The sequence below is a fragment of the Cricetulus griseus genome, chromosome 4 (assembly GCF_003668045.3).
Source record: "Cricetulus griseus strain 17A/GY chromosome 4, alternate assembly CriGri-PICRH-1.0, whole genome shotgun sequence".
NCBI classification, from domain to species: domain Eukaryota; kingdom Metazoa; phylum Chordata; class Mammalia; order Rodentia; family Cricetidae; genus Cricetulus; species Cricetulus griseus.
Genome location: NC_048597.1, coordinates 14,487,319 through 14,514,486, shown reverse-complemented (window position 1 = coordinate 14,514,486; position 27,168 = coordinate 14,487,319). Strand labels below are relative to the sequence as shown.

Here is a 27,168-nt window from a genome sequence, read left to right as displayed (position 1 = left end):
AAAAAATGACTATACATTTGAAAACTGAGGTCAAAGTTCAAGAAGATAATTTTAATATGAAATGCAAAATTTTTATGACTATTTTAAAACTCAGAATCACTCAAGAAATTAGTTTAATAAAATATTTTAACACATGATAGTACATGTTCAAATATCTTGGATTTTCACATGTACATTTGAAGTAGATATTTTTTTCTTTCTATGGTTGATAATATGAAAATGGAAGTTGAAAATGATGAAAATATTACATAGACTTCTTAACAGCCACAGTCAGGGATTATACATAATGCTATACCTAAATTCAGATAAGTAAATGTGCCTTCCATTGACTATATCTAGCATAACAAAAGATCATCAATGTCTAAAAGAAAAATCTTCACATTTGAAGAAATGTCTCATTAGGGGATCTTGAATCTTTGTTTCCCTTGATATTCTGCTTTTCTAATGGTTTGAATCAATGCTATAATGAAATTATGTTTCTTGAAGGAGTCTCTACACCACAGTCAGTTACAAAGCTGCACACACAGGGCCTTCCATGAGTCTTTCTTGCTTGTGTTTAACTAAACACTCCTCTTCTAAGTCTACTAAACCTAATGTAAGTTTAGGAAACAGTAGGGGGAACCAAGTTCAAAGTATCCAATTCCACACTTTTACTATTTTGAAGAGATGAAATAAAGTCTCTAGACATAAAATAATGACAAGTAGTTTGGAATATTATATTCAGTTTGTTAATTGTATACATGGACAGAATCTCACACTAGGTCACATAGTGTGATTACTGCATATAAAAAATATTGGGAGATGAGGAAATAAAAGAGCTGTACTTCATGTTAAGGTGGTCTGGGATGCTTTTTGTGCTTACATTATAAAAATATCCCATATATTTGAGACCACTCTATTTCTTCTATCATTTATGTGCAAGCTTATACACACATACAGACATACACACACACATGAACATTTATGCATACTGTAAGAAGCATCTGTTTAACAAAAATGTTTAGATTTTGATGTAAAATGCAATTCTACTTAGAATGGTGCATGAAGTGTATTAAGTTATATAACTCCTGGCTTCCTAATTCTGTTGTTGGCATTCTAAGTTGACATAACATAGTATGCTGGACTTGATGAAATACTACTCGGTGACATAAAGTAAACTTAAACTTCAGGCCATCCTGTATACACTCCCTAGATTCTTTAACATTACCTTGACTAATAATACTGTGCTTTATCTTTAGAGATTATTTTAAGATAAATCCTGATTCTGGTAATCTGACCTTATTTAAGGCTAGATAACCACTAATATTTACCTCGTGATTTTTAAATGATGCTACATAGAATTGTATTTTTCAAATTCCCTATGCCTTTTTAACTTTCTGCTATAACTCAACCAGTAGAAAATTATTATGACTTTGGTAAAGTCTTTTTAATGCAAAAAGGAGCCAAATTCTGACTGTAGAGAATTATGATAAAGAGCACATGACCTATTCCTGATATGTGTAGATTTTTACACCTGTATTTTTTCTTTGCAGACATAATGTGATTCTCTGAAGAAATTTTTTATTAGAGTGACATTTTTAGGATACACCTAATGCATTTTTTCATGCTAGTGCTCTGAGAGCAATAATATAGGTCCCTGCTGGGCAATAGGCAGGACTGATACTTCTATTCCCCATCTGATGTAGGTGGTAGAATATAATTAGCTGTGCTGGAAATCTTCCTTGATGCCCCTGAGCTGGCTAAGAGGTGAGTTTTCAATCATTTACAACTTTCTGAACTCTTTTCCAGCCCATAGCTTGAATAAAGATTATAAGAAGTTCTAGTCATATGTAAAATGAGGCCTTCTAAAAAAGATGATTATGAAAGAATTCTAGGACATGACTGTAAAGAAGCAAATAAATCATAGATTTTCAATTTATGAGATTTTTTATTTGATAAAGAATCATTTTTGTAAGACAATAGACTAGCAATTCCCATTTTGCAAGTATTATATATGGGAGACATCATTAAGTTTTTGCTGCAAAAACGTACTGTGTTTTTTATAAGTGCTATAAATTACCTATAGGTAATTTAGACAATGTGTTCTTGTTCTCAGGAATTAGTTTGATATACTTCTGAAATAATTTTCTAAAAATTAATTTAGCCATAATTATAATTATATAGGGTACCAGTGAATGTTAAGAAATTAGCTAATTAAAAATACTCCTAGAATGAAATGTAACTTTGAAATGTACGAGTCCATTTTACAAATACTTTTAAATAAATTCAACCCAAAGGTATTAGTTTTAATGAGTGTATATCTAGCAAGGTACATTAGTTGACAATTCTGTCAAATGTAGATCAGAAAAAGTTAATTATTTGATATATAGACATAATATATATATATGCACATATATATATGTAACTGTAATGATTATAAGAAAATATGTCAATGAACTCTATTGTCAAAGTTTGCACAAAAATAAGTTCATGTAGTAATATTGAACATGAAAGTTGATCAATGAAATCGATCACATTCTCATTTTTATTATCCTTATTCATTAATCTCATACTTCAATTATTTTGGGCCCATAGACTATCATAGAATAATCTTAGTTTTATAAGGCAAGTTTTCAATTAACACTTATCACCTAAGTGTTATATAACTTGTGCTTATTTAGAAAAATAGATATTGTGCACAACACACTTTTTCTTGTGTTTAATATATTCCTGAAATCTATCTCTCTGGAAGATATCATAGCTTGTGTTTCATAATCTGTAAAACAGCATGTTTATTTTGAAGCCTTTTCTCTTGGATTGTAAATGGTTTTACAGGCATATTTAATAACCAATCTAATTATTTTCTTCACATTATGGAGGGCCATGTTAGTTCTAAATGTGTAGATTTTTCTATGGATAATATTAATCTACCTTGTTCACTTTCTTTAATCTATATTTTAAATTCCATTGCCTGTTCAGTCACCATTATTTGATGTATACCACACAGTCTTTTTATTCTTTATGAATCATAATCCATCATGGTTATATTTAGTACTATACTTATTCTCAATTGATGATGGGACAGCTAAACTTAGCAGAGGAAAGATCACAATTGTTTGGAATGCTGAGTTTAAAATTGTGACTCATCGAATGAAGTGATTTCAGTATTCATCTCACATTTTCCTGGCCTATTTTTCTTCTTTTGCTTTAAAATCTAATTTGTATATGGCTTTAGTGTACCTATTTATGGAATTTAAAATCATATTTCAATACATCCATAAAACACACATTGAACATTAAGGATAACAAGCATATCTAATGCCTATTTTTACTTATATTTTGAACCTTCAAGATCTTAATACACAATTTAATAAGTTACTTCATAGTTCTCCCCCTTCCTAATGCTACAGCCCTCTAACACAGTTTCTCATGTTGTGGTAAATCCCAACCATACAATTATTTTCATTGCTACTTCATAACTATTATTTTGCTGCTCCCAGGAATTGTAATATCGATATCTGTGTTTTCCAATGGTCTTTCTTAGGCAATACCTGACAAAGGACCGTTTGATACCCAAAGGAGTTGTGACCCACAAATTTATATCACATCTGATTGTAGTTAGTGATCTCATTTCAGTACAAAACACTAAAACTTGTTCCCTCCCATCTAACTGTTTTTAGTACCTCTTATACAAACTACCTTTATACCTTGGTCTCTCTTGTTCTCCAGGAATCAGTATTTGGTAAGTTAATTCCAACTTTTATTGTTTATTTTAGGAGAGAAAACATGAGGCATTTGTTATTCTCTGTCAGTCTTATTCCACTTTGCATAATATCTTTCAGTTCTTTTCCTTTTTGCTGCAAATGGCAAGATTTGATTTTTTCCTTATTTCCAGATATTGCATTGTCTATGTACAGCACATTTTCTTACTCTTTCATCCATCAGTTCACACTCGGGTAGGTTCTATGTATTTTCTACTCTGAACACTGCCAGAATAAACATTAGAGTGAAGTGTTATCTTGGTTTGATGATTTCATTTCCTTTTACTATCCTCCCAGTTAGGGTGGTCGGTCACTTTGAAGTTACTATAGAAACCTCTACAATCTTCTCCATAATAGCTGTCCTCACTTACATTCCTGTCAGCAGTATGCCATTCTCCTAAACCAACATCAGCATTTGTTACTTTTTTTTTCTGAGACAGAGTTTCTTTGTGGCTTTGGAGGCTGTCCTGGCACTAGCTCTGTAGACCAGGTTGGTCTCGAACTCACAGAAATCTGCCTGCCTCTGCCACCTGAGTGCTGGGACTAAAGGTGTGCACCACCACCGCCCATCTATTTGTTACTTTTGGATAACAGTCATTTTATATGGTATTCTGTATGACTACAGATGTACAGAAAACAAGCAAAAGCAAAAGTAGGAGTATAATCAATATAATACCCATTAGTGGTAAGAGCCATCTTCAACAGATGGTGAACATCATCAACTCATGTCTTATCAGCACTTAAAAATTCATTTATTCTTTGAATTATCTCATTCATTATATGATATGGAAGCCAGAAAACTACAGTCCTTAGAGGTAAATGCATTAACAGGGATACATTAAGATATTCAGATAAAATTAAATTAAAGATGGGCAATATGGAAAATAGAAAAGTTCAACCATCGTTGGGTAGGGGATGGAGAAATTGGAAGATAAATGGAGAAATAATAAATATGAAGGATCTGTGTAAAAGCTCTTTGAGAGCAGATTATATACAAACCAATTATCTTTAAATTCAATAATATTTAATTAGACAAAATAGTAGGACACAGGTGACATGAATATTAATGGAAGGATTTCCTATTAATATTTTTAGATTATCTATCCTTGATGATTCTAATCAGTATTAAAATGCTTGTTGCTATCAATGAACAAAGAGAAGATATAGATTTTTCAGATATAGATAAACAGATGTATATGTAGATACAGAGATTCAAAATACCAGGCGTTGGTGGCACATGCCTTTAATCCCAGCACTTGTGAGGTAGAGGCAGGCAGATTTCTGTGAGTTCAAGTCCAGCCTGGTCTACAAGAGCTAATTCCGGGTCAGCCTCCAAAGCCACAGAGAAGCCCTGTCTCGAAAACCGAACCGAACCAAACCAAACAAAACAAAACACAAACAAACAAAGCAACCTCATCTCTCTTGTATATGGAGCACATTTTAAAGTTATTCTCAATACATTTCCCTCAAGTTTCCTTTTACCTGTACTCCAGTCAAGCTTTGGTGATGCTGTCTTGCTCACACTCTGACAGTTTCATCTTGTAAACCTAATGCTAAGCCACCAGTTCTTATCTTTCATTCCATGGTAAGATAGTAGTATATCTAGTAAAATATCTTTTGATTGAAGTGTGTTTTTTATTTCCTTGGATTCCCTTGTTTGCTTCTCTCATAATAATTCTCCAATATCTTAAATTCACATTTGATTTCTGTTTAACCAAAGACATTTGTTTGGGCCTCATGCTTCGGTATCTCTAAATGTAACCACTTCCTTAGTCTTTCAACATTTAACCAACAGCGGGATTGTGAAGGCTTCCAAATTCCACCTTCGACCACTCCACTGAATAACTCAATTTCTATATTAAATAAACATTATGAGCCATCCAGTCCAAACTTGGAAGCTTCTTATCCAAACACCTATTCTTTATTAGTCTTAGTCTCATTAAATTACAGTATTTTCCTTCCATCATAAATGGTCTAAATTCTTGGTGAAATCCAATTCCTGTCTATTATTTTAATCACACACATTATTATAGCAAATTTCTAATGTAATCCCATCTAAGTATCTCCTTATTATTGCCTTGATCTAAGTATCATCATCACTTGAAATGTCAATGCTATAAATATGAAGGAGCTTCAATATATCCAGCCTCTTCCATGTTTTCTCATTAAAGTAGCTACCACAGTCCATTTTGGTAAAGCCAGGAAATTTAACTCCTCTGTTTCTAAACTGTTCATATTCTCCTAGGATTCAATTTGTTTACAGACTGGCCACTCTTCTCATCCCTTTACTCTTGTATTTCCTTATATCCTATATTACAATAACTTCATTTAATCAAATGAAACTTAACAAATCCCCTTCAAGCCATGTATACTGCAAATTTACTGTCATATCAAATATATAAAGCTTGAAAAATAGCCTGCATTTTAAATCATAAGTATGGTGATAATATTAAGGGTTTCAAATTATGTTTAGGTTTTTGAGAGTCCTTTAAATGACAAACAAAATTGGTATTATATATAGTCTACCTATTTTATAAATGTATTAAATACTGTGATTTTCACATCGAATGATAGATCCTTTTGATAAATTATATATAAAATTACAGAGAGTATAATGTAGCAGCCAAAAAAGAAGTCATCTTAAATGTTAAAATATGAATAGAATAATATACCATATTGGCTCTTTTTACCCCCCTCTGCAATTAATTTTGAAGTTTACTATGTCTAGAAGATTGCTAATTGTTTTAATAATTTAGTTATCAAAATTTCAGACCAAATGAAATCTTGGAGTGTCCATGCATCTGTTTATTAAACATATAATGAATATAGATTCTTTAACTTGCTTTGAGAACTAAGAGTTATTTTATGTGTAAGATAAGATTATTTGGGACACACTATCTCATCTGCAAGTTCACAGAAGTAGGAGATCTCCAAGCCATAGACAGTCATAAAGATTTATTATGGCTTTTTCCACCCCTGATTTAATAATAGGAAACAGCTGCCCTTTCTGGTGTGATCACCACCATGAGACAGTATATTGTACATTTTTACCATTAAATAATGTAACTTTTGATACATCTTCATAACAGTAACAACATTCTGTCTTGTACTATAATTAGTGAATACTTTTCAAATCTGTATTTCCCTGCACTATTAGGGATACAGGGTCTTTCTTGCATGTTATGTTTTCATATAGCAATGTAAAAATCTGGATTCCTTCATAGGTTCTAAACACTCTTCACCAAACATTTTCCTGATAACAATTTTTCCAGTTAATTTCTATCATCTTGGAATTAATATGGATCACTGGAAAAATTCATCCTAAACCTCTTTGGCATGTGATTTTAAATAACATTAGAAAAAAGAATATAATAAAGAAATATTAGATATTGCAAATGATGATAAGTGTAGTTCTTTCTATGGCTAGTGGTATGGATTCTTTTTTCTCATGCAAAGGAATTCTTATGTTAAACCTTCTAAAGGTTATCCATTTATGCATTTGTATTTACACTAACACACACAGATAAAACATAGCAACCAAATTTGCACCATTTTCTTATTTACATTGTTTTATATTAAAATTGTTTCCATGTTACACCGCTTTAAACGTTCTTTTTTTTTGTGTGTGTGTCAATGTAAAATTTCTACCAGTTTAGGAAGTTCAGTTTATTTTTATTTTATTTTCACAATTTTCCATCATGAGATATGTATAATAATGCCTTTTCATTGATAATTATTTTATAGATGAATTGCTATCCACAGCAATGTAGAAAACCCATTCATACAGGGCGTTGGTGACACACGCCTTTAATCCCAGCACTCAGGAGGCAGAGGCAAGCGAATCTCTGTGAGTTCGCGGCCAGCCTGGTCTCCAGAGTGAGTACCAGGATAGGCTCCAAAGCTACACAGAGAAACCCTGTCTCGAAAAACCAAAAAAAAAAAAAAAAAAAAAAAAAAAAAAAAAAAAACAAAAAAAAAACCAACCAACCAAACAAACAAACAAAAACCATTCTTTCATTTTGGCATTTGCAATCATGAGTTATAAACAAAGACTTTATCACCAGTGTTTGTTTACATGTTTGAGACACTCTCTTTATCTAACATCCCTACACCACTTTACATCCTCAAGAGCAATGCATGCTAGATCCAATTTCTCCATGTCCTCACCTCATTTGAAAGTATTTCCTTTTATTATAGTGTTATTGGCAGGTAGGATATCCACAGTGGCATTTTCATGAAGGTTAGTGGTGTTCATCATCTTTTATGATGATGTTTCATTTCCTTCTGCATTGTAGATTCCTTTTCACAGTTTTGTGTATTGTTACTTCTTTTAACTCCTCCAGTTCATAAAGAATTTTCTATCTCCACTGATGTTATATCAGTCCAATGAATATTTTGTCATCTTTCAAGTATTGGTTTATATCTTTCAGTTCCCATTTTCCCAGCTCTTTAGCTTAGTCCAGGCTAACTTTGTGGGTGTACAACTCTACAGAGGTCCAGGTTTGGTTTTATGTAATTTGGAAGTAACCTTAAAATCTATGGCAATTGTAAACATGAAACATCAATTTTACTTAATGTGGCTCTTGCAAATGTGTGACTTACTTGTATTTTTTTCTTACAGTATCAACAAATAATACCTACTTGTTGTGTTCCCATATGCAAACCACCTTGTTATACTTGGTTTATCTACACTAGTATGGACTGTGATTTGCTGTCCTTTCCTCTGAAGCTGTCAGCCTTGGAGTCTAATGACTGTGATCTTCTTAGGCACATTTCGATCTCCAGAACCTAGCAAATAATACTAATAATATGCAGTTTAGCATCAAGGAAAATATGGAGATTGTGATGTGTCTAGAAAAGGGTTCTAAGAGCTCTCTAATGATATATTATTGACATAGAGGTGCTATCACTTTTAAACATCTGAGTGGGATCAGATAAGTACCATTATTATATGTGTGTGATACCTTTTATAAACTTATTTAATCCTTATATTTTTCAATAAACTATTGATTGTAAGTATAAAGAAAGAGAATGGTATTGGACCCTATGAAAAAAATAATATTAGGGATTTTTATAGCCTATCTTGTAACATGAAAGATTCTCATTTCTGGCCTGGGAAGTCCCGTGGCCCTTGAGCCTCAAATGAACATGCCGGATGCTATATTAATTATGAAACTTTTGGACACTAGCTATGGCTTCTTATTGGATAGCTCTGTCTTAACTAGTTATCCATTTCTATTAATCTAAGTATCTCCACGTGTTCTTTTTTTTTTTTTTTTTTTTTTTCGAAACAGGGTTTCTCTGTGTAGCTTTGAATCCTATCCTGGCACTCTCTGTGGAGGCCAGGCTGGCCTCAAACTCACAGAGATCCACCTGCCTATGCCTCCCGAGTGGTGGGATTGAAGGTGTGTGCCACCAACGCCCAGCCACGTGGTCTTATCTTACTGGAGAAAGGTTCAGGGACCTCATACTTCTCTGGCATCCTAAATCTTGACTGTTCAATGTCTCCACAGAGAAGAGAAGAGCATGATTTCCTGTTTGTCCCTGCTTATATTCTCTTTCTCCCCAGCTACATCACTTCCTGCCTGTCTACACAGACCTCCGAACCTCTATGGCAAGCTAGTGGCAGATTCTGCCCAGCTATGTTACTTCCTAGGATCACACGATGATTCCTCTCTGCCTACACTTCCCAGAATCCTCCTTGTCTCCTGGTCCCACCTATCTTTCTGCCCTATTGGCCAACAGTGTCTTATTCATCAACCAGTAAGATAAACATATACACAGAACTACATTCCCCATCACATCTTACTCTTTATTACATGTATTTATGCTTTCAAGGTGAAAAGTAGGCCGGGCATTGGTGGCACATGCCTTTAATCCCAGCACTTGGGAGGCAGAGGCAGGCAGATATCTGTGAGTTCGAGGCCAGCCTGGTCTCCAGAGTGAGTGCCAGGATAGGCTCCAAAGCTACACAGTGAAACCCTGTCTCGAAAAATCAAAAAAAAAAAAAAAGATGAAAAGTAATTGCACAAAAAGTCATTTAATGAAATGAAAATAGGAATGAAATTATGATGCATGGATGGAGCCATGAGGAAAAGAAAATTAATGCTAATAGTACAGAGAAATCTTGTACAGAACAAAGGGAATGTTTCTGCTAAAATCATGGTACAACCACTAGGATTGGTCAATGAAATATTCATATAATTCTTAAAAATTAGACAATTCCTTTGTAATGAGCTTGGGAGTGTGTTCCTGCTGATGTGTTTAGCAATCCTGCTTTGTTTTTTTTTTTTTGTCTTAATATTTGAAACCGAATTTAAGTGACATCAATAGGAATGCAATGGTATTAGAAACAAGGCTAGCAGCAGGGTTGTATAATTGGGCCCAGTGTTCTGCAGTCTTCTTACATTCTATGGTCAGGCACTCTTCTCACCTGCCTGACTCAGAAGATTTGCCCTCATCCCCTTACTCCCAAGTGCGCCAGTAGGGTCTTTTGTTTCTCTTATATGCCCTTAAGACATTTGCTTTAAATCCTTTTCTCAGCACCATCAAGTTATCATTTTAAGAACTTAACCCACATTTTAGGTGTTCAGTGAGCATCAGTCTGATTCTACCATATTTGTCTGTAATCCTTAAATGAAGTTGTGGTGTTCTCCAGGGTAAAATTAATTTTTGTGGTACTCAGATATTCTCCCTGAAGCTGGGATATCACTAAGGAAAAAGCCTACTCTATCTGTGATTAGCACTGTATGTGGACAACATGCTTAACATAGGATAAGTGAAGAAAACTACAGAGTTATGGAGCCAGTGACTTGCTTCATCCAACTCTCAAATTCTTGAAAACTGAGTAACTGAAATAGGAGCACCCTGGAAGCTGAAGAAACAACAGTTCAAAGTCAGAGTAGGCTTTGCAATGACTCCTTGACAATAAATAAATAACCACTGGGAATACAATAGAAGCACTAGGTTTTTACAGATATGGTACCAAAGAGGAAAGAAGAAGAATTGTCATCTCAAGTGTGTTCCATGTGACACATGGATTCTGAATTTGTAATGAAGGTCAAGGTCATTTTATGACATAAATATAAGGGTTTTTGTAGATAAGGGTCCTTTCTTATAATTTCAATTGTTTTGTGGTAACAATTTGTAAAAATGTGTGAGATTTTTAACTAAATCTAGATGACAGTATTCTGTAATAGATTATGGAAATAATAGCAAGCTCTATGTATAATCGCTTTATAAAACTATGGGATGGTTACACAATAAGCCTCTCTTAAATGACCTTCTAGAAAGGCAAAGGAAGAAACTTTGAGTCAAACTGCAGGGAGTTCATTTCTATGAAGGGCAGAAATGACAATGTTCAGGCAGACACTTCCCTTTCTAATCATCTTACTTCATTCAGTGGTAGAACCTGGAAGTACTAGATAGGCAGCTAAAATGCCCATTAACCTGTCACAATCAAATATCAGATGTCTTAAATGAATCTTCAGGCAGTGTTGAAAGAAAGCCAAGATATAAATGAATTTTCTTTCTGATTTGTGTAATGCCTTTTTGTAGCACAAAGAGAGAGATGTCCTTTTGAATGTCAGATATAAGAAGGAATGACTTTGGTCTTCTAGTCTAATGCCCATAGTGAACTTTACAAAGCCTTAGTTAGAGCTGAAAATGACTCTGTTTTCAACGAAGCACATATTTTTAAAAGTCTTTCTTACTTATCAAGTGTTTGTTATACTGTTATAACTATATTAAAAATCAGCATTTCTACTACAGATTGATGTTAACTTTGCATACATTAAGAGGATTTTTCCAAGTCAAATTCTATATAATCTGCTTTGTGCTATAAAAAAGGGGGAGTGTATTTATTTTTTAGGAACAACTAATATCTTAAAACTCCCTTTTAAATAATGTTGACAAACAATACTTTATTTAACAGAACAGATATTGTATACTGACTTTTAAAGGAAAATAATTATTGTGTTGTATTAAAAGTGTGTTGGTATTTGGCCTGCATGTGACTATGTGCCAAGGGCATGCAGTGCTTGCAGAGACCACTAGAGGGTGATGGATCCCCTGAGACTGCAGTTATGGACAGTTGTGAGTAGCAACATGGGCCTTGGCTTGAAGCTGGGTCACCTGGAAGAGCAACAAGTGAGCAACCAGTTATTAACACTATAACTGCCTGCTGCATTCTAATAAACTCCAATACAAGTTCTTACTTGATAACAAATAACAATACGTGTTTCTTTATTCAGCTGCTTGTAAATGACTTAATTTGGTTTACAAAATTATTAGAATGCATTTTTTTTCTGTTGTAGACAGTATTTTGTGGTATATGGCCATAAAACAAACCTGAAATTGTCTCACACTTATTCAATTATAGTTTTACTGTGTGTTAGAGGGTCTGGAATTTTAAAAATAGTTTAGTAAAAGTATTGGTCCCAAGCAAAATGTAGAGGTCAAAACTGTCGTACTCATTTTTCAGGCACACAAGACTCTCTTGAATAGTAAAGAAATTTTGTGGATAAATTAAGAGATGGATAGGAGAATCTTGCTGTGTAAATATGGATGCTAGAAGCAATGAAGGTGACATAGTTTGAGACAAGGGTGTGAGAGTATTCGGAGAAAGCTCAGGATATTCAGGACAGTAAAAGTAATTTGAAATAATTTGAGTTGATGGTATTCAAATTGTAAAATGTGCTCGAACAGAAAGGTGACAACACACAGAGGTCCTTAAGTGTCAGGCTGAGGGATTGGAGTTTACTTGGGAAGTGATGATATTTGCAGTTATACAGCCAAGGTGAGATGAAATATTCATGGATTTATTATGAAAATAAAATACTGCTGATAAAAAATATTCCTAGTAACACAAGAGACACTTTATGCATTTGATATGGTTTTGGTCAGAGAACATAAGAAACACATCTGTGCGTTCTGCAGAGTTTGAAAGTTATTTGGGTAGCATTCAATCTAACAATGTACCTGTTCCCTCTGAAATCAAGAGACACATATCAGTATCTTTCATAGAGGGGCAAGTCAAGGCCAGAGAGCTGGAGCACAGAGCGGACTGATTGACTGACACAAAGTTACTGCCGAAGAAAGATGACAGCTTTAGAAAATTCATCAATCAATTAAATTCCAAATAATTATCTAAGGCAAAGCATAGGATACTGTGCAGGGCATGCCAAAAGTTCCTAACATGGGAAGAAAAAAACAGATCTCACTGAGTTATTTGAAGGAGATACTTTGAGACCTGTATGATTGTGGGCATGCCGATTAACATTTTAATTCCCTAAATAAGAGATAAAGGAGCCCCGAAAATTTGAGGGCAGCCTGGGCTGCACAGAGGACTTTATCTGAAAACAAAGTGAAGAATCTATGCAAAAACCATGCCAATTGGGATGCATATCGTATACCTGTGTTCTTAAAGTAAAATACCTGCTTCTGGAGATCCTGGTGAGGAGAGGTCCCGGGAGGAGAAAATAGAGAGAAATTATCAGCTTAGATAGTGGCAGGACTTTGACGTCCTAAGTGGGGTATTCAGAAAAGAAAAGAAAAGGAAAGGAAAGGAAAGGGAAGGGAAGGGAAGGGAAGGGAAGGGAAGGGAAGGGAAGGGGAGGGAAGGGAAGGGAAGGGAAGGGAAGGGAAGGGAAGGGAAGGGAAGGAAAGAAAAGGAAAGGAAAGAAAAGAAAAGGAAAGGAAAGGAAAGAAAAGAAAAGAAAAGAAAAGAAAAGAAAAGAAAAGAAAAGAAATGCAGACAGGCATTTGGGGATTGCTCCAAAGTCAAGGGTCTGCATGGACAGTCTAAGGAGTAGCCAGACACAGGAAAACATGAGAAAACTGGGGGATTTGGGGCACCTTGAAAACAAAGAGAAAGAAATGCTTACTGAAGGAAAGCTAGTTCTGCTGGATAAGAGATGAACACTTGCTCCTGAAGGGTCAAGAGATCCCTGTGCAGTTGTGGAGAATGAATTAGTTACCTTGTGTAGGTAATATATAAGTTGACATTTTGGTTTTCTCATTCTTTTTATATTGTATGAATTCTTTCTTTTTGTTGTTGTTCTTTCCCACAGTTTAATAATTTGGCATGAGAATGTCATATTTTCTCTAACTACACTGTCTTTTTGTGAGTGAGAAAGTATATTTTTGGTGTAGAAGTCATTATCAAAGTTGTTTGAGAAGATTGCTTTTTCTGGTAGAAGGAAAGACTAAGTAACCTGTCAGCATCTGATAATGTAAGAACTACATTGATAAAATTACAAAACAAAAGTGAGTCTTACTCTGCCCCATAATCAATTTAATGTTGGATAAAAGCATTTTTCACATGAATTGAAGTTTGATGACACCAAAATTATGATAACATTTCAGAAATATATAGACATTTACTTTAAATTCAGTCACATAAGAAATCATCCACACGGAGGACAAAGAAGCAAGCACACAACCTCCACAAGTCTGCAGCAGGTCCACTGAGTATGTTACAACTTTCAGTTTAGTGATTTTATGGGACCTCTTAGTGTGTGACAAAGAGGGTGCCTGGTTCTCATACCTTCTCTTGGGCTCTTTTCCTTCTGTTGATTTGCCTTGTTTGGCTTCTGTGGTTTTTTGTTTGTTGTAGATGATTATATTTTATTTTGTCATGTTTTATTGTTATCTTTTAGAATCCTGTTCTTTTCTAAGGAGAGAAAGAAAGGGAGTAGATCCAGGAGGCAGGGGTTGTAGAATCGAACTGGGAGGAGTGGAGGGAGGGAGACCTGTATCCGGATGTGTTATATGGGAAAAGAAACTATTTTCAATAAAAGGAGAAAACCATTAAAAATAACAGCCAAAAGATAATTCAAAGGGGTTGATGTCAGTGCCCTGTGAGCAGCTGATCATGTAAAAGGAGAAGACAAATACCATAAAACAGCAAACACAGAAACTGTACTCTTTGATTTTTAAATGCGTTATCGGCCTGTTTTCATTCATATGCTGACATAACAAACGTGATGAATTTGTGTGTCATCAACACAAGTAAACTCTAGCGATTTTCCCCCCTGACTGTTTGTGAACAGAGCCCAGATGGCCGTATAGAAGTCAAAGGGCAGCGTGGCCACTCATCCCTGCACATCAGAGATGTGAAGCTATCCGACTCAGGGCGATATGACTGTGAGGCCGCGAGCAGGATTGGTGGGCACCAGAGGAGCATGCACCTGGACATTGAATGTAAGTCACACCCAGTGTGTATCCTAATTATGGTTATTTGAGGCGGTTCGAGAAACTACCACTTTTATAGGAAACCCGAAATGAACAGTTAGTACATTTCTTTTCACTATTCCATGCATGGCTTTAGGAGGATGGATATCCATTCAGTCAGCTATTAGAGATAACTAGTGGAAGTCCCGGTACATTTCACAGTGATTTCTATTTAGTGAACTACCAGAAAATAGTGACTATTATCCTTTGAAATATTTGAAGGAAAATGCTAGATCAACTGAGCCATACTTGTTTTTGATAATCAAATTCTTAAACCATGTATATGTTTGTGTGAGCCAGAGTGTATGTCCATGTCTCTCTCTCTCTCTCTCTCTCTCTCTCTCTCTCTCTCTCTCTGTGTAGGTGTGTGTTTGAAGGCCAGAGTCCTAGATACGGAGATGTGTTTTCATTGCTTCTGAATTTTGTTGAATTAATTGGCATCAACATTATATATATGAAATGCAGTGACATTTGTCAATTGTTATACTTCATCAAAGTGTGTTTATTGTCTGTAAATTATTATTGTTAAAAGTGTAATTAAAAAGAAACTGTGGGACCAGGCATTGGTGGCGCACACCTTTAACCCCAGCACTTGGGAGCAGAGGCAGGTGGATTTCTGTGAGTTCGAGGCCAGCCTGGTCTCCAGAGCGAGTTTCAGGACAGCCTCCAAAGCAATACAGAGAAAGGCGTTGGTGGTGCACGCTTTAACCCCAGCACTTGGGAGCAGAGGCAGGTGGATTTCTGTGAGTTCGAGGCCAGCCTGGTCTCCAGAGCAAGCGCCAGGATAGGCTCCAAAGCTACACAGAGAAACCCTGTCTCGAAAAACAAAACAAAACAAAACAAAAAAGCTATTAACTCCACAGAAGTTTTGAATGACTAATAATACACAAACCTCAGTTACATGTCTTCTTCAGAGACGTATCTGATGTAGTCATTTGTCTATTCCTAAACCAGGTTGATTCCTGTTGACATACTTGAGCCCCATAAGTACTTTGCTCTTACTTGTTTATGAAGTATATGGTTTGCTTAGTTTCTCCTACTGTGTGATTTGCCATGCTTATATTTCATTCACCACTCACTGTCGTGCCTACATGTACATCAATATAGTCTCTAATTCCTATTGGTATCATATGGATAGAATTTATATATCCCCAATTATTTAATATGCTTATTGTTTTTGAAGTTAGATGTTAAAGAATGACATGTACACATATAATTTTATCTATCATGCATATTTAAAATCTTTTTTCATAGCCAGATTGCAATCTATGAAATTTATAATGCTGAAATTTTATTGCTACAGTTTGCTTCATACTTGATCTTGCTACGAATCTTAACATCTATAATTCATCCTTAAGATTTGGAAATTCAATTTTAGGTTAAATTCTACTATTCATTTTCAGTTTACTTTGAGAACTATTTTTTAGTTTTCAATTTGTGTGCATAGTTGACAAATGCTTTATTTTTCTGGGAGATTTACTAAGATTGATGATAAACTTCTTACAAATTGTCAATTTTATTTTTTTTTAATTTGACATTATCTATTATGTTTCTGTTTTCTATTTTGAAGATGTTTGTCATATCTTTATTATTCCCCTAATTTTATAATTTGTAGATTCACTTTACTCTTCGTATAAAGTTTTTAATGTGGCATCTTGGGTAAATTATTTAATATATTTCATATTTTCTAAAACAGACATATAACAATCACTGTTTCTTACAATGTTTTAATCAAATTCCAAATATTGACATTTGTTGAATTTTATACATTCCAATTACCCCTCTTTATTAGCTAATATTTGAATATTGTTAAGGAATACATTACAGTGATATTGATTTACAACATTATATAAGCCTTATAATATTCATCTTAACCAGTTACAAATAATTTGAAGACCTGAAGAGAACACCATAGTCTCCTTTTGATCTGCCCGTATCCTTAATGTTCTAAATCTATTCACCCTGGCTTCTATTTGTTCTCCATTTCTTTTTCATTTGCATGTGTTATTGTATAGTTTAGCATATATGACTCTGCATCATTCTGCAGTTCAAGATGAACAGAAACTCATGGTAATCCTTAAACATCTGCCTAGAGAGGGCTGGGATCACAAGTGTGTGTGGTCCCACTGAGCTTTCTTTTCACATTGTGTACCATGATAATTTCCAGAACACTCAGTTCCTGAACAGATTTTCTGGTTTTGGTGTGAATTTCCTTTGACTTTTCTTCAATGAGATAGTTTCTATGTCTTTTAGCCTATGTTTCTAAAGAGAAATCTCTATGATTTTCTCTGCATTTCCTTGGAAAAGCTTATGCCTTATTTTCAGTTTGCGGGTATGTGTTGCTTCATTATTTATCAATTCCATTAGAATGTGTCCAGATATGAGCTTATTTGAATTTCCCTAACATGATGTACTGAGATTCTTCAAACTATTGTATTAGAGTTGTCAATATGCTTGAATAGTTTGGGGTCAGTTAAAGATATAATTCACCCACCTAAACACTTTTTCATCTGTGGCTATGTATACATGCATGTGCACATAGTCTCATGTACACACACACACACACACACACACACAAACACACACAAACACACATACACACACACACACACACACTCACTCACACACACAGAGGTATGTGTATGACATCTTTTAAAATTATCTCAGAGGCCTATGAGATACTTTTGAAACTTCTGCATTAGATATCTGGAGATTAATTCATTTAATTTGTTTTTCATTCATTTAAGTGACAAGCCAGTAGTCCATTCCATGTTATAGAGCCCACACAGTGACTGTTTTGTTCTGCTGTAGATATTATTTAATTTTTGTTTTAAAAATTCAATCTTGTTCTGTTTTATTACATCAGTCTTTCTTCTCTGCTTTTCTCTTTGTTCACTCACTTTAAGTAGTTCTTTTCCTACCTCCTGCACCACAGATAAAGCTTGTCTAGAAGAACAGTTTTAAACAAACAGCAATTTATTAAACATATGAGTTGTTTTCCGGTTCACATCTGCTTATTTCCTTTTCCCTTTGGAATTTGCTGTACTATTCTGGTTCACTGAATATAAAGAAATGTTTAACACTTTCATGGATACAGTATATATTATGATGTTGAAACTCTGAGTCATTTCATAAAAATATTATTTTTAAAACTTAATAATTACCTCAATTTACGTTGCTACTTTCTTTAGCATTCATTTAAATCTTTGCTCTGCTGGCTTTAGTCTGACCAGTGGAAGGAAAAGTCTGGGTCTTTTTTGACATTTCTGTGGCATTTTACACAGTATTTTGGCACTGACATTTCTGAAATCTACACAGGATTGCCTTCATTCCTTCCCTCATGGGCTGGCTCCTTTACAAGAATCTCTGCCCTCTGGACTTGTTGCATCTAGATTGCCTAGACTGGTACAGGCTGAACAAAACCTGAGAAAATGCAAGCACACTAGATACAGGACAGCAGTCGGTTTTTATTTGTTTGTTTGGTTGTTTGTTTGCAATGTCTCTGATTTTGCTTTATTGTCTACAGAGTCATCATATTGTTTTCTATTTGTTTTAAGCAGGGTGTGGATAGATGTCTTTACATCCCCACCCCGTGCTGAGATTCTTATAAAGCCATGGAAACAGGCAATGGTGAGACTGATATTGGGTCATCAATGGTAGCCATAGAACTGCCCTATGTTCTATTTATAACTCATCTAATAATTAAATAGCCACGTGTGGTGGTTCACTTGCATAAACGCAGCATTCAAGAAGCTATGGCATGAGAATCACTATAATTTTAAGAGGGCATGGACTACTTAAAACACTCTAATTTTGATAGGGTTGTTTATCAACTATTGAACATACATGTTTGCTAACGTAATAAACATACCTATATGTAATAACTTTCATAGGGGAAGACTATATAATTTAATAATTAAAACAGTAGAATGAGAATTACAATTATAATTTATAATGTAGTCACATTAATTTAAAACAAAGATCACAAAAAGCAATACAGAATGAATTATAAATTATGATCAAAGAAATCTATCAATATTAGGGTGTTTTAAGTAATAAAATGTTATAATAATAAACTTATCAACACTTGAGGCTGAAACTACTGGCTTAGATAAATACTCATACAGTACATATGTCTGACATCCTTTTAGCATACACCTTTTGTGTCAAGAAATACATAAAAATGATGGAAATTTTCAACACTACAGAGTGTGAAAAGGAGATAACATGGAATTCTTTCTGCCTAAACCAAACATACAGTGTGTAAGTGTCAATGCAGTTGTAAAGAATCAAGCCAGTTCTAATTGGAAACCTGTGTCATTTACTATAGTAGCACCGATATAAGAGTGTTAAAAGATTAAGCTTTTCCTTGTGTTTCAAAGTAAGCAGATTTCTTGGCACTCTGCCTGTTCATTTGTGATGTTTCAAAGGTGTCACCTTACTCTGAAGCCAGAGTTGAACTAAAGCTGTAATTTAGAAAACAAAGGAGATAACAAGCCTGTGCCCTGTGTTTTAATGCAATACGCCCAATTATACAGTATGTCTGAATCTGATTAGGTTGTCATTATGTTCTGAAACTAATTATTACATATTAACTAATAATTAGACTTAATTCTTTTGTGATAAATTTAATTTAACAGTTACTTGGAACAATGCAAGTTAAGAAATATTGATTCTTTTCATGATTTTTCTAATTTATTATTTTTTAGTTTTAAACCATATTATTTTACATACCAATCCCAGCTCCCTATCCCTCTCATCCTTCTGCTACTCCCCCCCACCTTTTCCCCACCTCAACCCCCATCCACCTCATGGAGGGTGAGGCCTCCCATGGGGAATCAACAAAGTCTGTCCCATTACTTGAGGCAGGACCAACTCCCCCACCCCCCATATCTAGGCTGAGAAAGATATCCCTCCATAGGAAATAGACACTTTCAGAGGGCCTAATTCAGTGTTATACAGGTTCCCTGGATGTCAGTATGCATCCTCCTCATCTGGTTTTTAATAAACAGTTGTTATAAGAACAATTATAAATGCACTTACTTTCTCCTAAACTATAAAGGTAATCTGTAATATCAGATACACTCTAAAATTTGGTGGACCTAAATAATCTTATAACTCAGATTCATGTTGATCACATATTTTCAAGCTTTCATGTCTTCATTGAATTGAAAGATGTGCTTTATTGAGTAATTATTTGTTCAAAAGTTTGCATTCCTATACTATCACTGTGCCTCTGTAAGATAGATAATGTATGCATTTGACATTAACATTTACAAAACTAGTTCAGTAAATATTTGGAGATGAAAAATTTTGTCATAGCATATAGTTTATATCTTTGACTAAACTATGACCCCAACTTTACAGTCACACAATCTCATTTAACAGTGAAACTTTAAAGGGGGTTGTGTTTATTTGCATGTATAAATTTGTTCTTCTGAACACAACAACATTGGTTACACATGCAGCATGATGCTTTCAGCATGCAAGAAAAGGACATGGGAAATGGGAAGTATATCGCCTTCTCCAAAGGGCCTAAGGAGAAGGTCATTTCAAAAAAGAATGATGTAACCCTCCACTCATCAGCTGCAGTTTTGTTTTCTCAAATACTCCACGTACTTCCTGTAAAAATGTAAAAAGTTACATTTTTGTGGTTTGTATTACAATGGTTATCATAATTGTATGTTAATTTTCTCTCTTTCCGACAGATGTTATATGTGTCACATCAAAACTGTTTAAAAATATGTTTCAAAGCATCTGGAAATGAACAGTTTTAAAGAATTTTAAGAAATATCCAAGTCTTGGAAGGTCAAACTTTAAATTCCAACATTTTTCAAACATGTTTATAAGATCAGACCTTATGACTAACTGATGACTTAGACTTTCTTACTAAGATCTGCTTAATACCCTGTATGCACTTTGAAACAGTGCATCAGTTCTCCGCAGAAAATCGAGTGTCTTCCTGACCCTGGGATTATTCTAATTTCCTTCCTGTTACTGTTATACAACGCTGTCCAAAGCAAATTAAAAATGGAAAGGATTCATTTTGTCTTACAACTGGAGATCACAGATCATTCATTAAAGGATATCACTTAAGGAATTCAGGATCCACACAGAAGTATTGCCTGCTACCCTGATGAAAGGGTAGTGCTTAGCTAGACTTCCTGGACAGTTCAGGACCACTAATTTAATCAAAATTCAAATTCAAAAGACATGCTAAAGGCCATCCTGATATGGGCAATTCCTCATTCAGGACTTTCTTCTCAGACAACTCTCAGATTCATGGAGTTGACAGATGAAGCTAATAGGCAGAAATTGTATAATAAAACAACATAGCTGAGTATTTAGACTATGTGTATGTCTTAGAGACCTTGAAATCAGGATAACATTGTGACCATTTTCCTGATGAGCATTACCCTCCGGATTGTAGTGTTCACAGGGCCTTTCTTTGGTGTGTGGGCAAACACAGACACACATTTCTTTGTCTTTTACAGAGCCAACTGTCCTATCACAGATTTCCCTCTGCCACTACCTCATTATAAACCAATTGCTTCTCAATGCTACTGTTTATAAATTCCATGACATTGAAGACTATTGTGTCTTTATAAGATATTTAGAATGGCACACTCAGTCTATTACATTGCTGCATTCCCTGTGGTTTACAAGAAAAGCATCTCCTGGATATAATGAGAACAGATTTCTAGACCTATATTTCCACTGAGATCATGTCTCAGAAACTTCACTGACCTCCTTGACATTTTAGTAAATCAAAACAATGATGTTCCACAACTTTGTGGAGAATGATTACTAACCCATTCCTTGCCCTTACCTCTTCCTTTTGAGGTAGCACCCGTAGAATCATATTTCCTAAATACTACTAGTTCATTTCAAATTTAAGTAAGAGTAACGTCTCTGTAGAGATATTAGATGTTAGGGGTGAGTGTTGGTTAATTTGCAATAGCTGTTATTAAGCAACAAGGCCAACTTGGAACAAGGGCCAGAAAGATTTCAAGAGCCATAGGTAATAGATATCTACAGTGAGGTAGTGTTTATCAGACATGAAAGGACCATTGTACACATGAAGACAGATTGTCATTCAGGACTTATACAAGACCTGCTTAGAGATTAAGGCACCCAATATCTGAGCTTTAATATGGGTAGGCTCATAAATTCCCATCCCTTGCTAAGGATCTATTGTCAACTGATGGCTGCTTGCGAGAGATTCACCTTTCTTCAGGGAAGTGGTCATTGAGTGGCCATACTTGATCCCATAGATGGTCTACACACATGAACATGCAATACAAAGTGGAATCAGTGAGTTTAAAAGCTTAGTAGATTACTTCAAAGTGAAAAGTGGCAGGGCATTAAAGAATTATAGTGGAGTTAATGGCAGTCATTGGAATCACATATTGGGTCTGTGAAACACAGATTTATCTTTTTGCTCCGAGGTATCAGACTTATTTGAATAATCATATCATTTGCAAATAGTGAAAATCTGACTTCTTCCTTTCAAATTTGTATCCCCTTAATCTCCTCGTGTTGTCTTATTGCTCTAGCTAGCACTTCAAGTACAATATTGAAGAGATATGGAGAGAGTGGACAGCCTTGTTCTTTTACTGATTTTACAGGAATCATTTTGAACTTCTCTCCATTTAGTTTGCTGTTGGCTGTTGGTTTTGTGTATATTTCTTTTATCATGTTTAGATATGTTCCTGTTATTCCTGTTCTCTCCAAGATCTTTATCATGAAGGGATGTTGGATTTTGTCAAAGGCTGTTTCAGCATCTAGTGAGATGATCATGTGTTTTTTTTTTTTCAGTTTGCTTATATGGTGGATTACATTGATGGATTCTCATATGTTGAACCTTCCTTGCATCCCTGGGATGAAGCCTACTTGATCATAGTGGATGATTTTTCTGATGTGTTCTTGGATTTGATTCATCAATATTTTGTTGAGCATTTTTGTATCAATGTTCATGAGGGTTATTGGTCTGTAGTTCTCTTTTTTAGTTGTATCTTTGTTTCATTGGATATCAAAGTGATTGTAGCCTCGTAAAAAGAGTTTGGCAATGTCCCTTCTGCTTCTATTGTGTGGAACAATTTGAGGAGTACTGGTATTAGCTCTTGTTTGAATTTCAGGTAGAATTCTGCAGTGAAGCCATGTGGCCCTGGGCTTTCTTTTTTGTTTGGGAGGCTGATGATGACTGCTTCTATTACATTAGGGGCTATAGTTTGATTTAAACTGCTTATCTGTTATTGGTTTAATTTTGGTAAGTGATATATATGCAGAAAATTGTCCATTTTCTTTAGATTTTTTAATTTTGTGGAGTACAGGTTTTCAAAGTATGACCCGATGATTCTCTGGATTTCCTCAGTGTCTGTTGTTATAACTCCCCTTTCTTTTCTGATTTTGTTAATTAGCATGCTCTCTCTCTGCCTTTTGGTTAGTTTGGATAGATTTTTGTCTATCCTGTTAGTCTTCTCAAAGCACCAACTCTTTATTTCATTGATTCTTTGTATTGTTCTACTTTCCACTTCAGCCCACAATTTGATTATTTCCTGGTGTCTACTCCTCTGGGGTTCATTGGCTTCTTTGTGTTTTAGAGCATTCAGTTTTGCTGTTAATTCTCTAGTGCGACTATTATCCATTTTCTTCATGTGGGCACTTAGCGCTCTGAACTTTCCTCTTAGCCTTGCTTTCAAAGTGTCCCATAAGTTTGTGTATGTTGTGTCTACATTCTCATTAACTTCTAGGAAGTCCTTAATTTCTTTTTTTATTTCTTCCTAGATCCAAGAATATTGCAACTGGGTGTTATTCAATTTCCATGAGATTGTAGGTTTTCTACAATTTGTATTGCTTTTGAATTCTAACTTTAAAGCATGGTGGTCTGATAAGATACAGGGGGTTATTGTTATGATAAATCTTTGTGCCAGCCGACTGCCCTAGTTAGGGCCCAAATTAATACACAGAAACTTGTATTAGGTTCAAATGCTGCTTGGCCAATGACTAGGATTCTCATCTGTTAGCTCAATCTTAATTATCATAAATCTATATAGTTTATAAGACTTATCTTACCAGATACCTTCCATAGGTGTCCCTCCTTGCCTTTAGATCACATCATGCCGCTGGAGAAAGAGCAGAGGGTAAAAGAGGACACTTCCTGTTTCTTCTTGCTTAAATATGAGACTCTTTGCTATGTCACTTCCTGCCTAGATCAACACTTCTCTACTACATTTCCCAGAATCCCCTTTGACTCCTAATCCTGTGTAACTTGCTGTCTCATTGGCCAAACAGAACTTTATTCAACAATCAATAAGATAAACATACACTGAAGTACTTTCCCCATCAGGTTCTTTCTTTTTTTTTTTTGTATCTGTGAAATTTTGCTATGTTGCCAAGTATGTGGTCAATTTTAGACAATGTTTCATGTGGTGCTGAGAATAAGGTATGTTCTTTTGTGTTTGGATGGAATGTTCTATAGATGTCTGTTAAACCCAATTGGGTCATAACTTCTGTTTGATCCTTTGTTTCTTTGTTAAGTTTCTGTCTGGTGATCCTGTCTAGTGGTGTAAAGGGGCTGTTGAAGTCTCCTACTATAAGTGTGTGTGGTTTTATGTATGGTTTGAGCTTTAGTAATGTTTCTTTTACAAATGTAGTAGGTTTTTTTTTTTTTTTGTATTTGGGACATTGATGTTTAGCATTGAGAGTTCATATTGATGGACTTATCCTGTGATAAGTATTCAATGCCCTTCTTCATCTCTTGATTGATTTTAGTTTGAAGCCTAATTTGTTAGATATCAGGATTGCTACACCAGCTTGTTTCTTGGGTCCATTTGATTTGAAAATCTTTTCCCAACCCTTTAATAAGAGGTAACACCTGTCTTTGAAATTAAGGTGTGTTTATTTTATAGAGCAGAAGGGTGGATTCTGTCTTCATATCTATTCTGTTAGCCTATATCTTTTTATAGACAAGTTAAGACCGTTGACATTGAGGGATATTAATATCCATTGATTGTTGGTTCTTGTTTGTTTGGGATTAATTGGTGGTGGTGTCATTGTGTGTGGATTTCACCCTCCTGTTTCTTGTCATGTTTGGTAAATTTGGATTATCTTTTATCTTTTGTCGGTTTTTTTTTTTTTTTGAGTGTAGTTATCGTCCTTGGATTGGAGTTTTACTTCCAGAATAATCTGAAGTGCTAGATTGCTTAAATCTGGTTTTGTCATGGAATATCTTGTTTTCTCTATCTATAGTGATTGAAAGCTTTTCTGGGTACAGTTATCTGGGTTGGCATCCATGTTCCCTTTCTGTTTGTAGGACAGCTATCCAGGACCTTTTGGCTTTCAAAGTTTCCATTGAGAATTTGGATGTAATACTGGTAGGTCTGCCTTTATATGTTACTTGGCCTTTTTCCTTTGCTGCTCTTAATGTTTTCTCTTCATTCTATAAGTTTGATATTTTGATTATTATGTGGTAAGGCAACTTCTTTTTGTTGTCCATTCTTTTTGGGGTTCTGTAAACTTCTTGTACATTCATAGGCATATCCTTCTGTAGGTTGGGGATGTTTTCTTCTATGATTTTGTTGAATATTTTTACTATACTTTTGAGGTGTATTTCTTCACCTTCTTCTATCAGTATTATTCTTAGTTTCAGCCTTTTCACGGTGTTCCAAACTTCCTGGATATTTGGTGTTAGGGATTTGTTGGACTTGAGATTTTCTTTGGTCAGTGAATGTATATCCTATAGAGAGTCTTCAACAACTGAGAGTCTCTCTTCCGTCTCTTGTAATCTATTGATTATTCTCACATCTTTAGTTCCTGATTGTTTATCCAGCCTTTCCATTTCTAGCATCCCCTCATTCCGTGTTTTCTTCATTGTGTCTATTTCAGCTTTAATGCCTTGAACTGTTTCAAATTCTTCTTTCACTCGTTTGGTTGTTTTCTCTTGGCCTTCTTTAGATTCTTTAAGAGAATTAATTATTTCTTGAATTTTTGTATGTTTTTTCTTCTATTCCTTTAAGAGATTTTCTTGTTTCCTCTTTAAGGGTCTTGAACATCTTCATAAAGTACTTTTTTTTGTCTGTCTCTTCTTCTTCCTATATGCTATGCTTTTCAGATCTTGCTGGTGTGGGGTACCTAGATTCTGGTGGTGTCATATTTGTCTTTCTGTTGTTGAGTGTGTTCTTATTCTGTCTTCTTCCCATCTCTTCTTCCAGTGGGTGCAGGTGGAGCCTCTATCTCCTCTTGTCACCCAGTGGTATGTGTAGGCCAAACTTCAATGTCTGCATTTCTGGATGGTCTTGCCTCTTCTGGTAGGAGAGGTCGGGCCATCGGCGGGGGGGGAGGGGGAGGGGGAGGGGGGAGAGTAATGTGTTTCTGGACTCAGGGAAGTCCTCTCTGTCTGGAAGGGTCCACTCTGTGCCAGGCACAGGTCCAGAGAGATCCAGGGGGGTGATGGGGGAGTTAGGCAGAAGTCAGGCAGGAACAGAATATACACTCACCTTAGGAGAGGTTGGGTCTTTGGAGGGGGAAGGAAGGGGGAAGGAAGAAGCTCCAGCACCCAACTTTCAGAATCTGCATAAACTCAGCAAGTTTGTTTAAGGTAATTAAAGGAATAAATTGTATCCCACTGTATCTCCATTTCAAATCCTTCTGGTATTTTAATCCACAATATTCTTCTGTAAATTAGAAACAATTTTTAATGATTTTCCTATATGCAATGTGATTGAACAAAATGATATTTTACAAGATCTAAGATTACCTTAGATATAGTATAGAATAACATAATTTAATGAAATCATAATTAAATATGTGAGACATAATATCCTATCCCCATGTACAGAAAGAGTGAAAAACTACTAAACATGAAATAATTACATTATTTTAATGTAAATAGAAACCAATGATCTGAGATTTAACAAAGATATGTGGTGCACTGTATTCACACACCAGCACTGAAAAAAAAAAAAAACTAATAGTGAAAATAAATCTAGATTTCTTGGCAGTGTGATTTTACTTGGAATGGATTAAATGTTTTTCTACAATTAAAATAGTAATTACCAGTGTGATTAGACTGGTAATAAGAAAAGCTGGTGTAAGCTTTTAATACTTTAATTTTCCTTTCCATGATTTATGTATAACATATAATCATCAACCTGATTCATTAATTATAAAACAGGTGTTCAATGTATTTTGTCTT

At 35.0% G+C, this 27,168-nt stretch overlaps 1 protein-coding gene across 1 annotated transcript in view; it reads left to right on the top strand.

Moving 5' to 3' along the window:
- Nucleotides 1–27,168, top strand: part of Ncam2 (neural cell adhesion molecule 2) — a 179,291-nt gene that overhangs the window by 61,320 nt on the left and 90,803 nt on the right. The window contains exon 10 of the mRNA XM_035443597.1: nt 14,792–14,942. Coding sequence (XP_035299488.1) covers nt 14,792–14,942 — 151 coding nt within the window. The remainder of the gene's footprint in view (nt 1–14,791; nt 14,943–27,168) is intronic.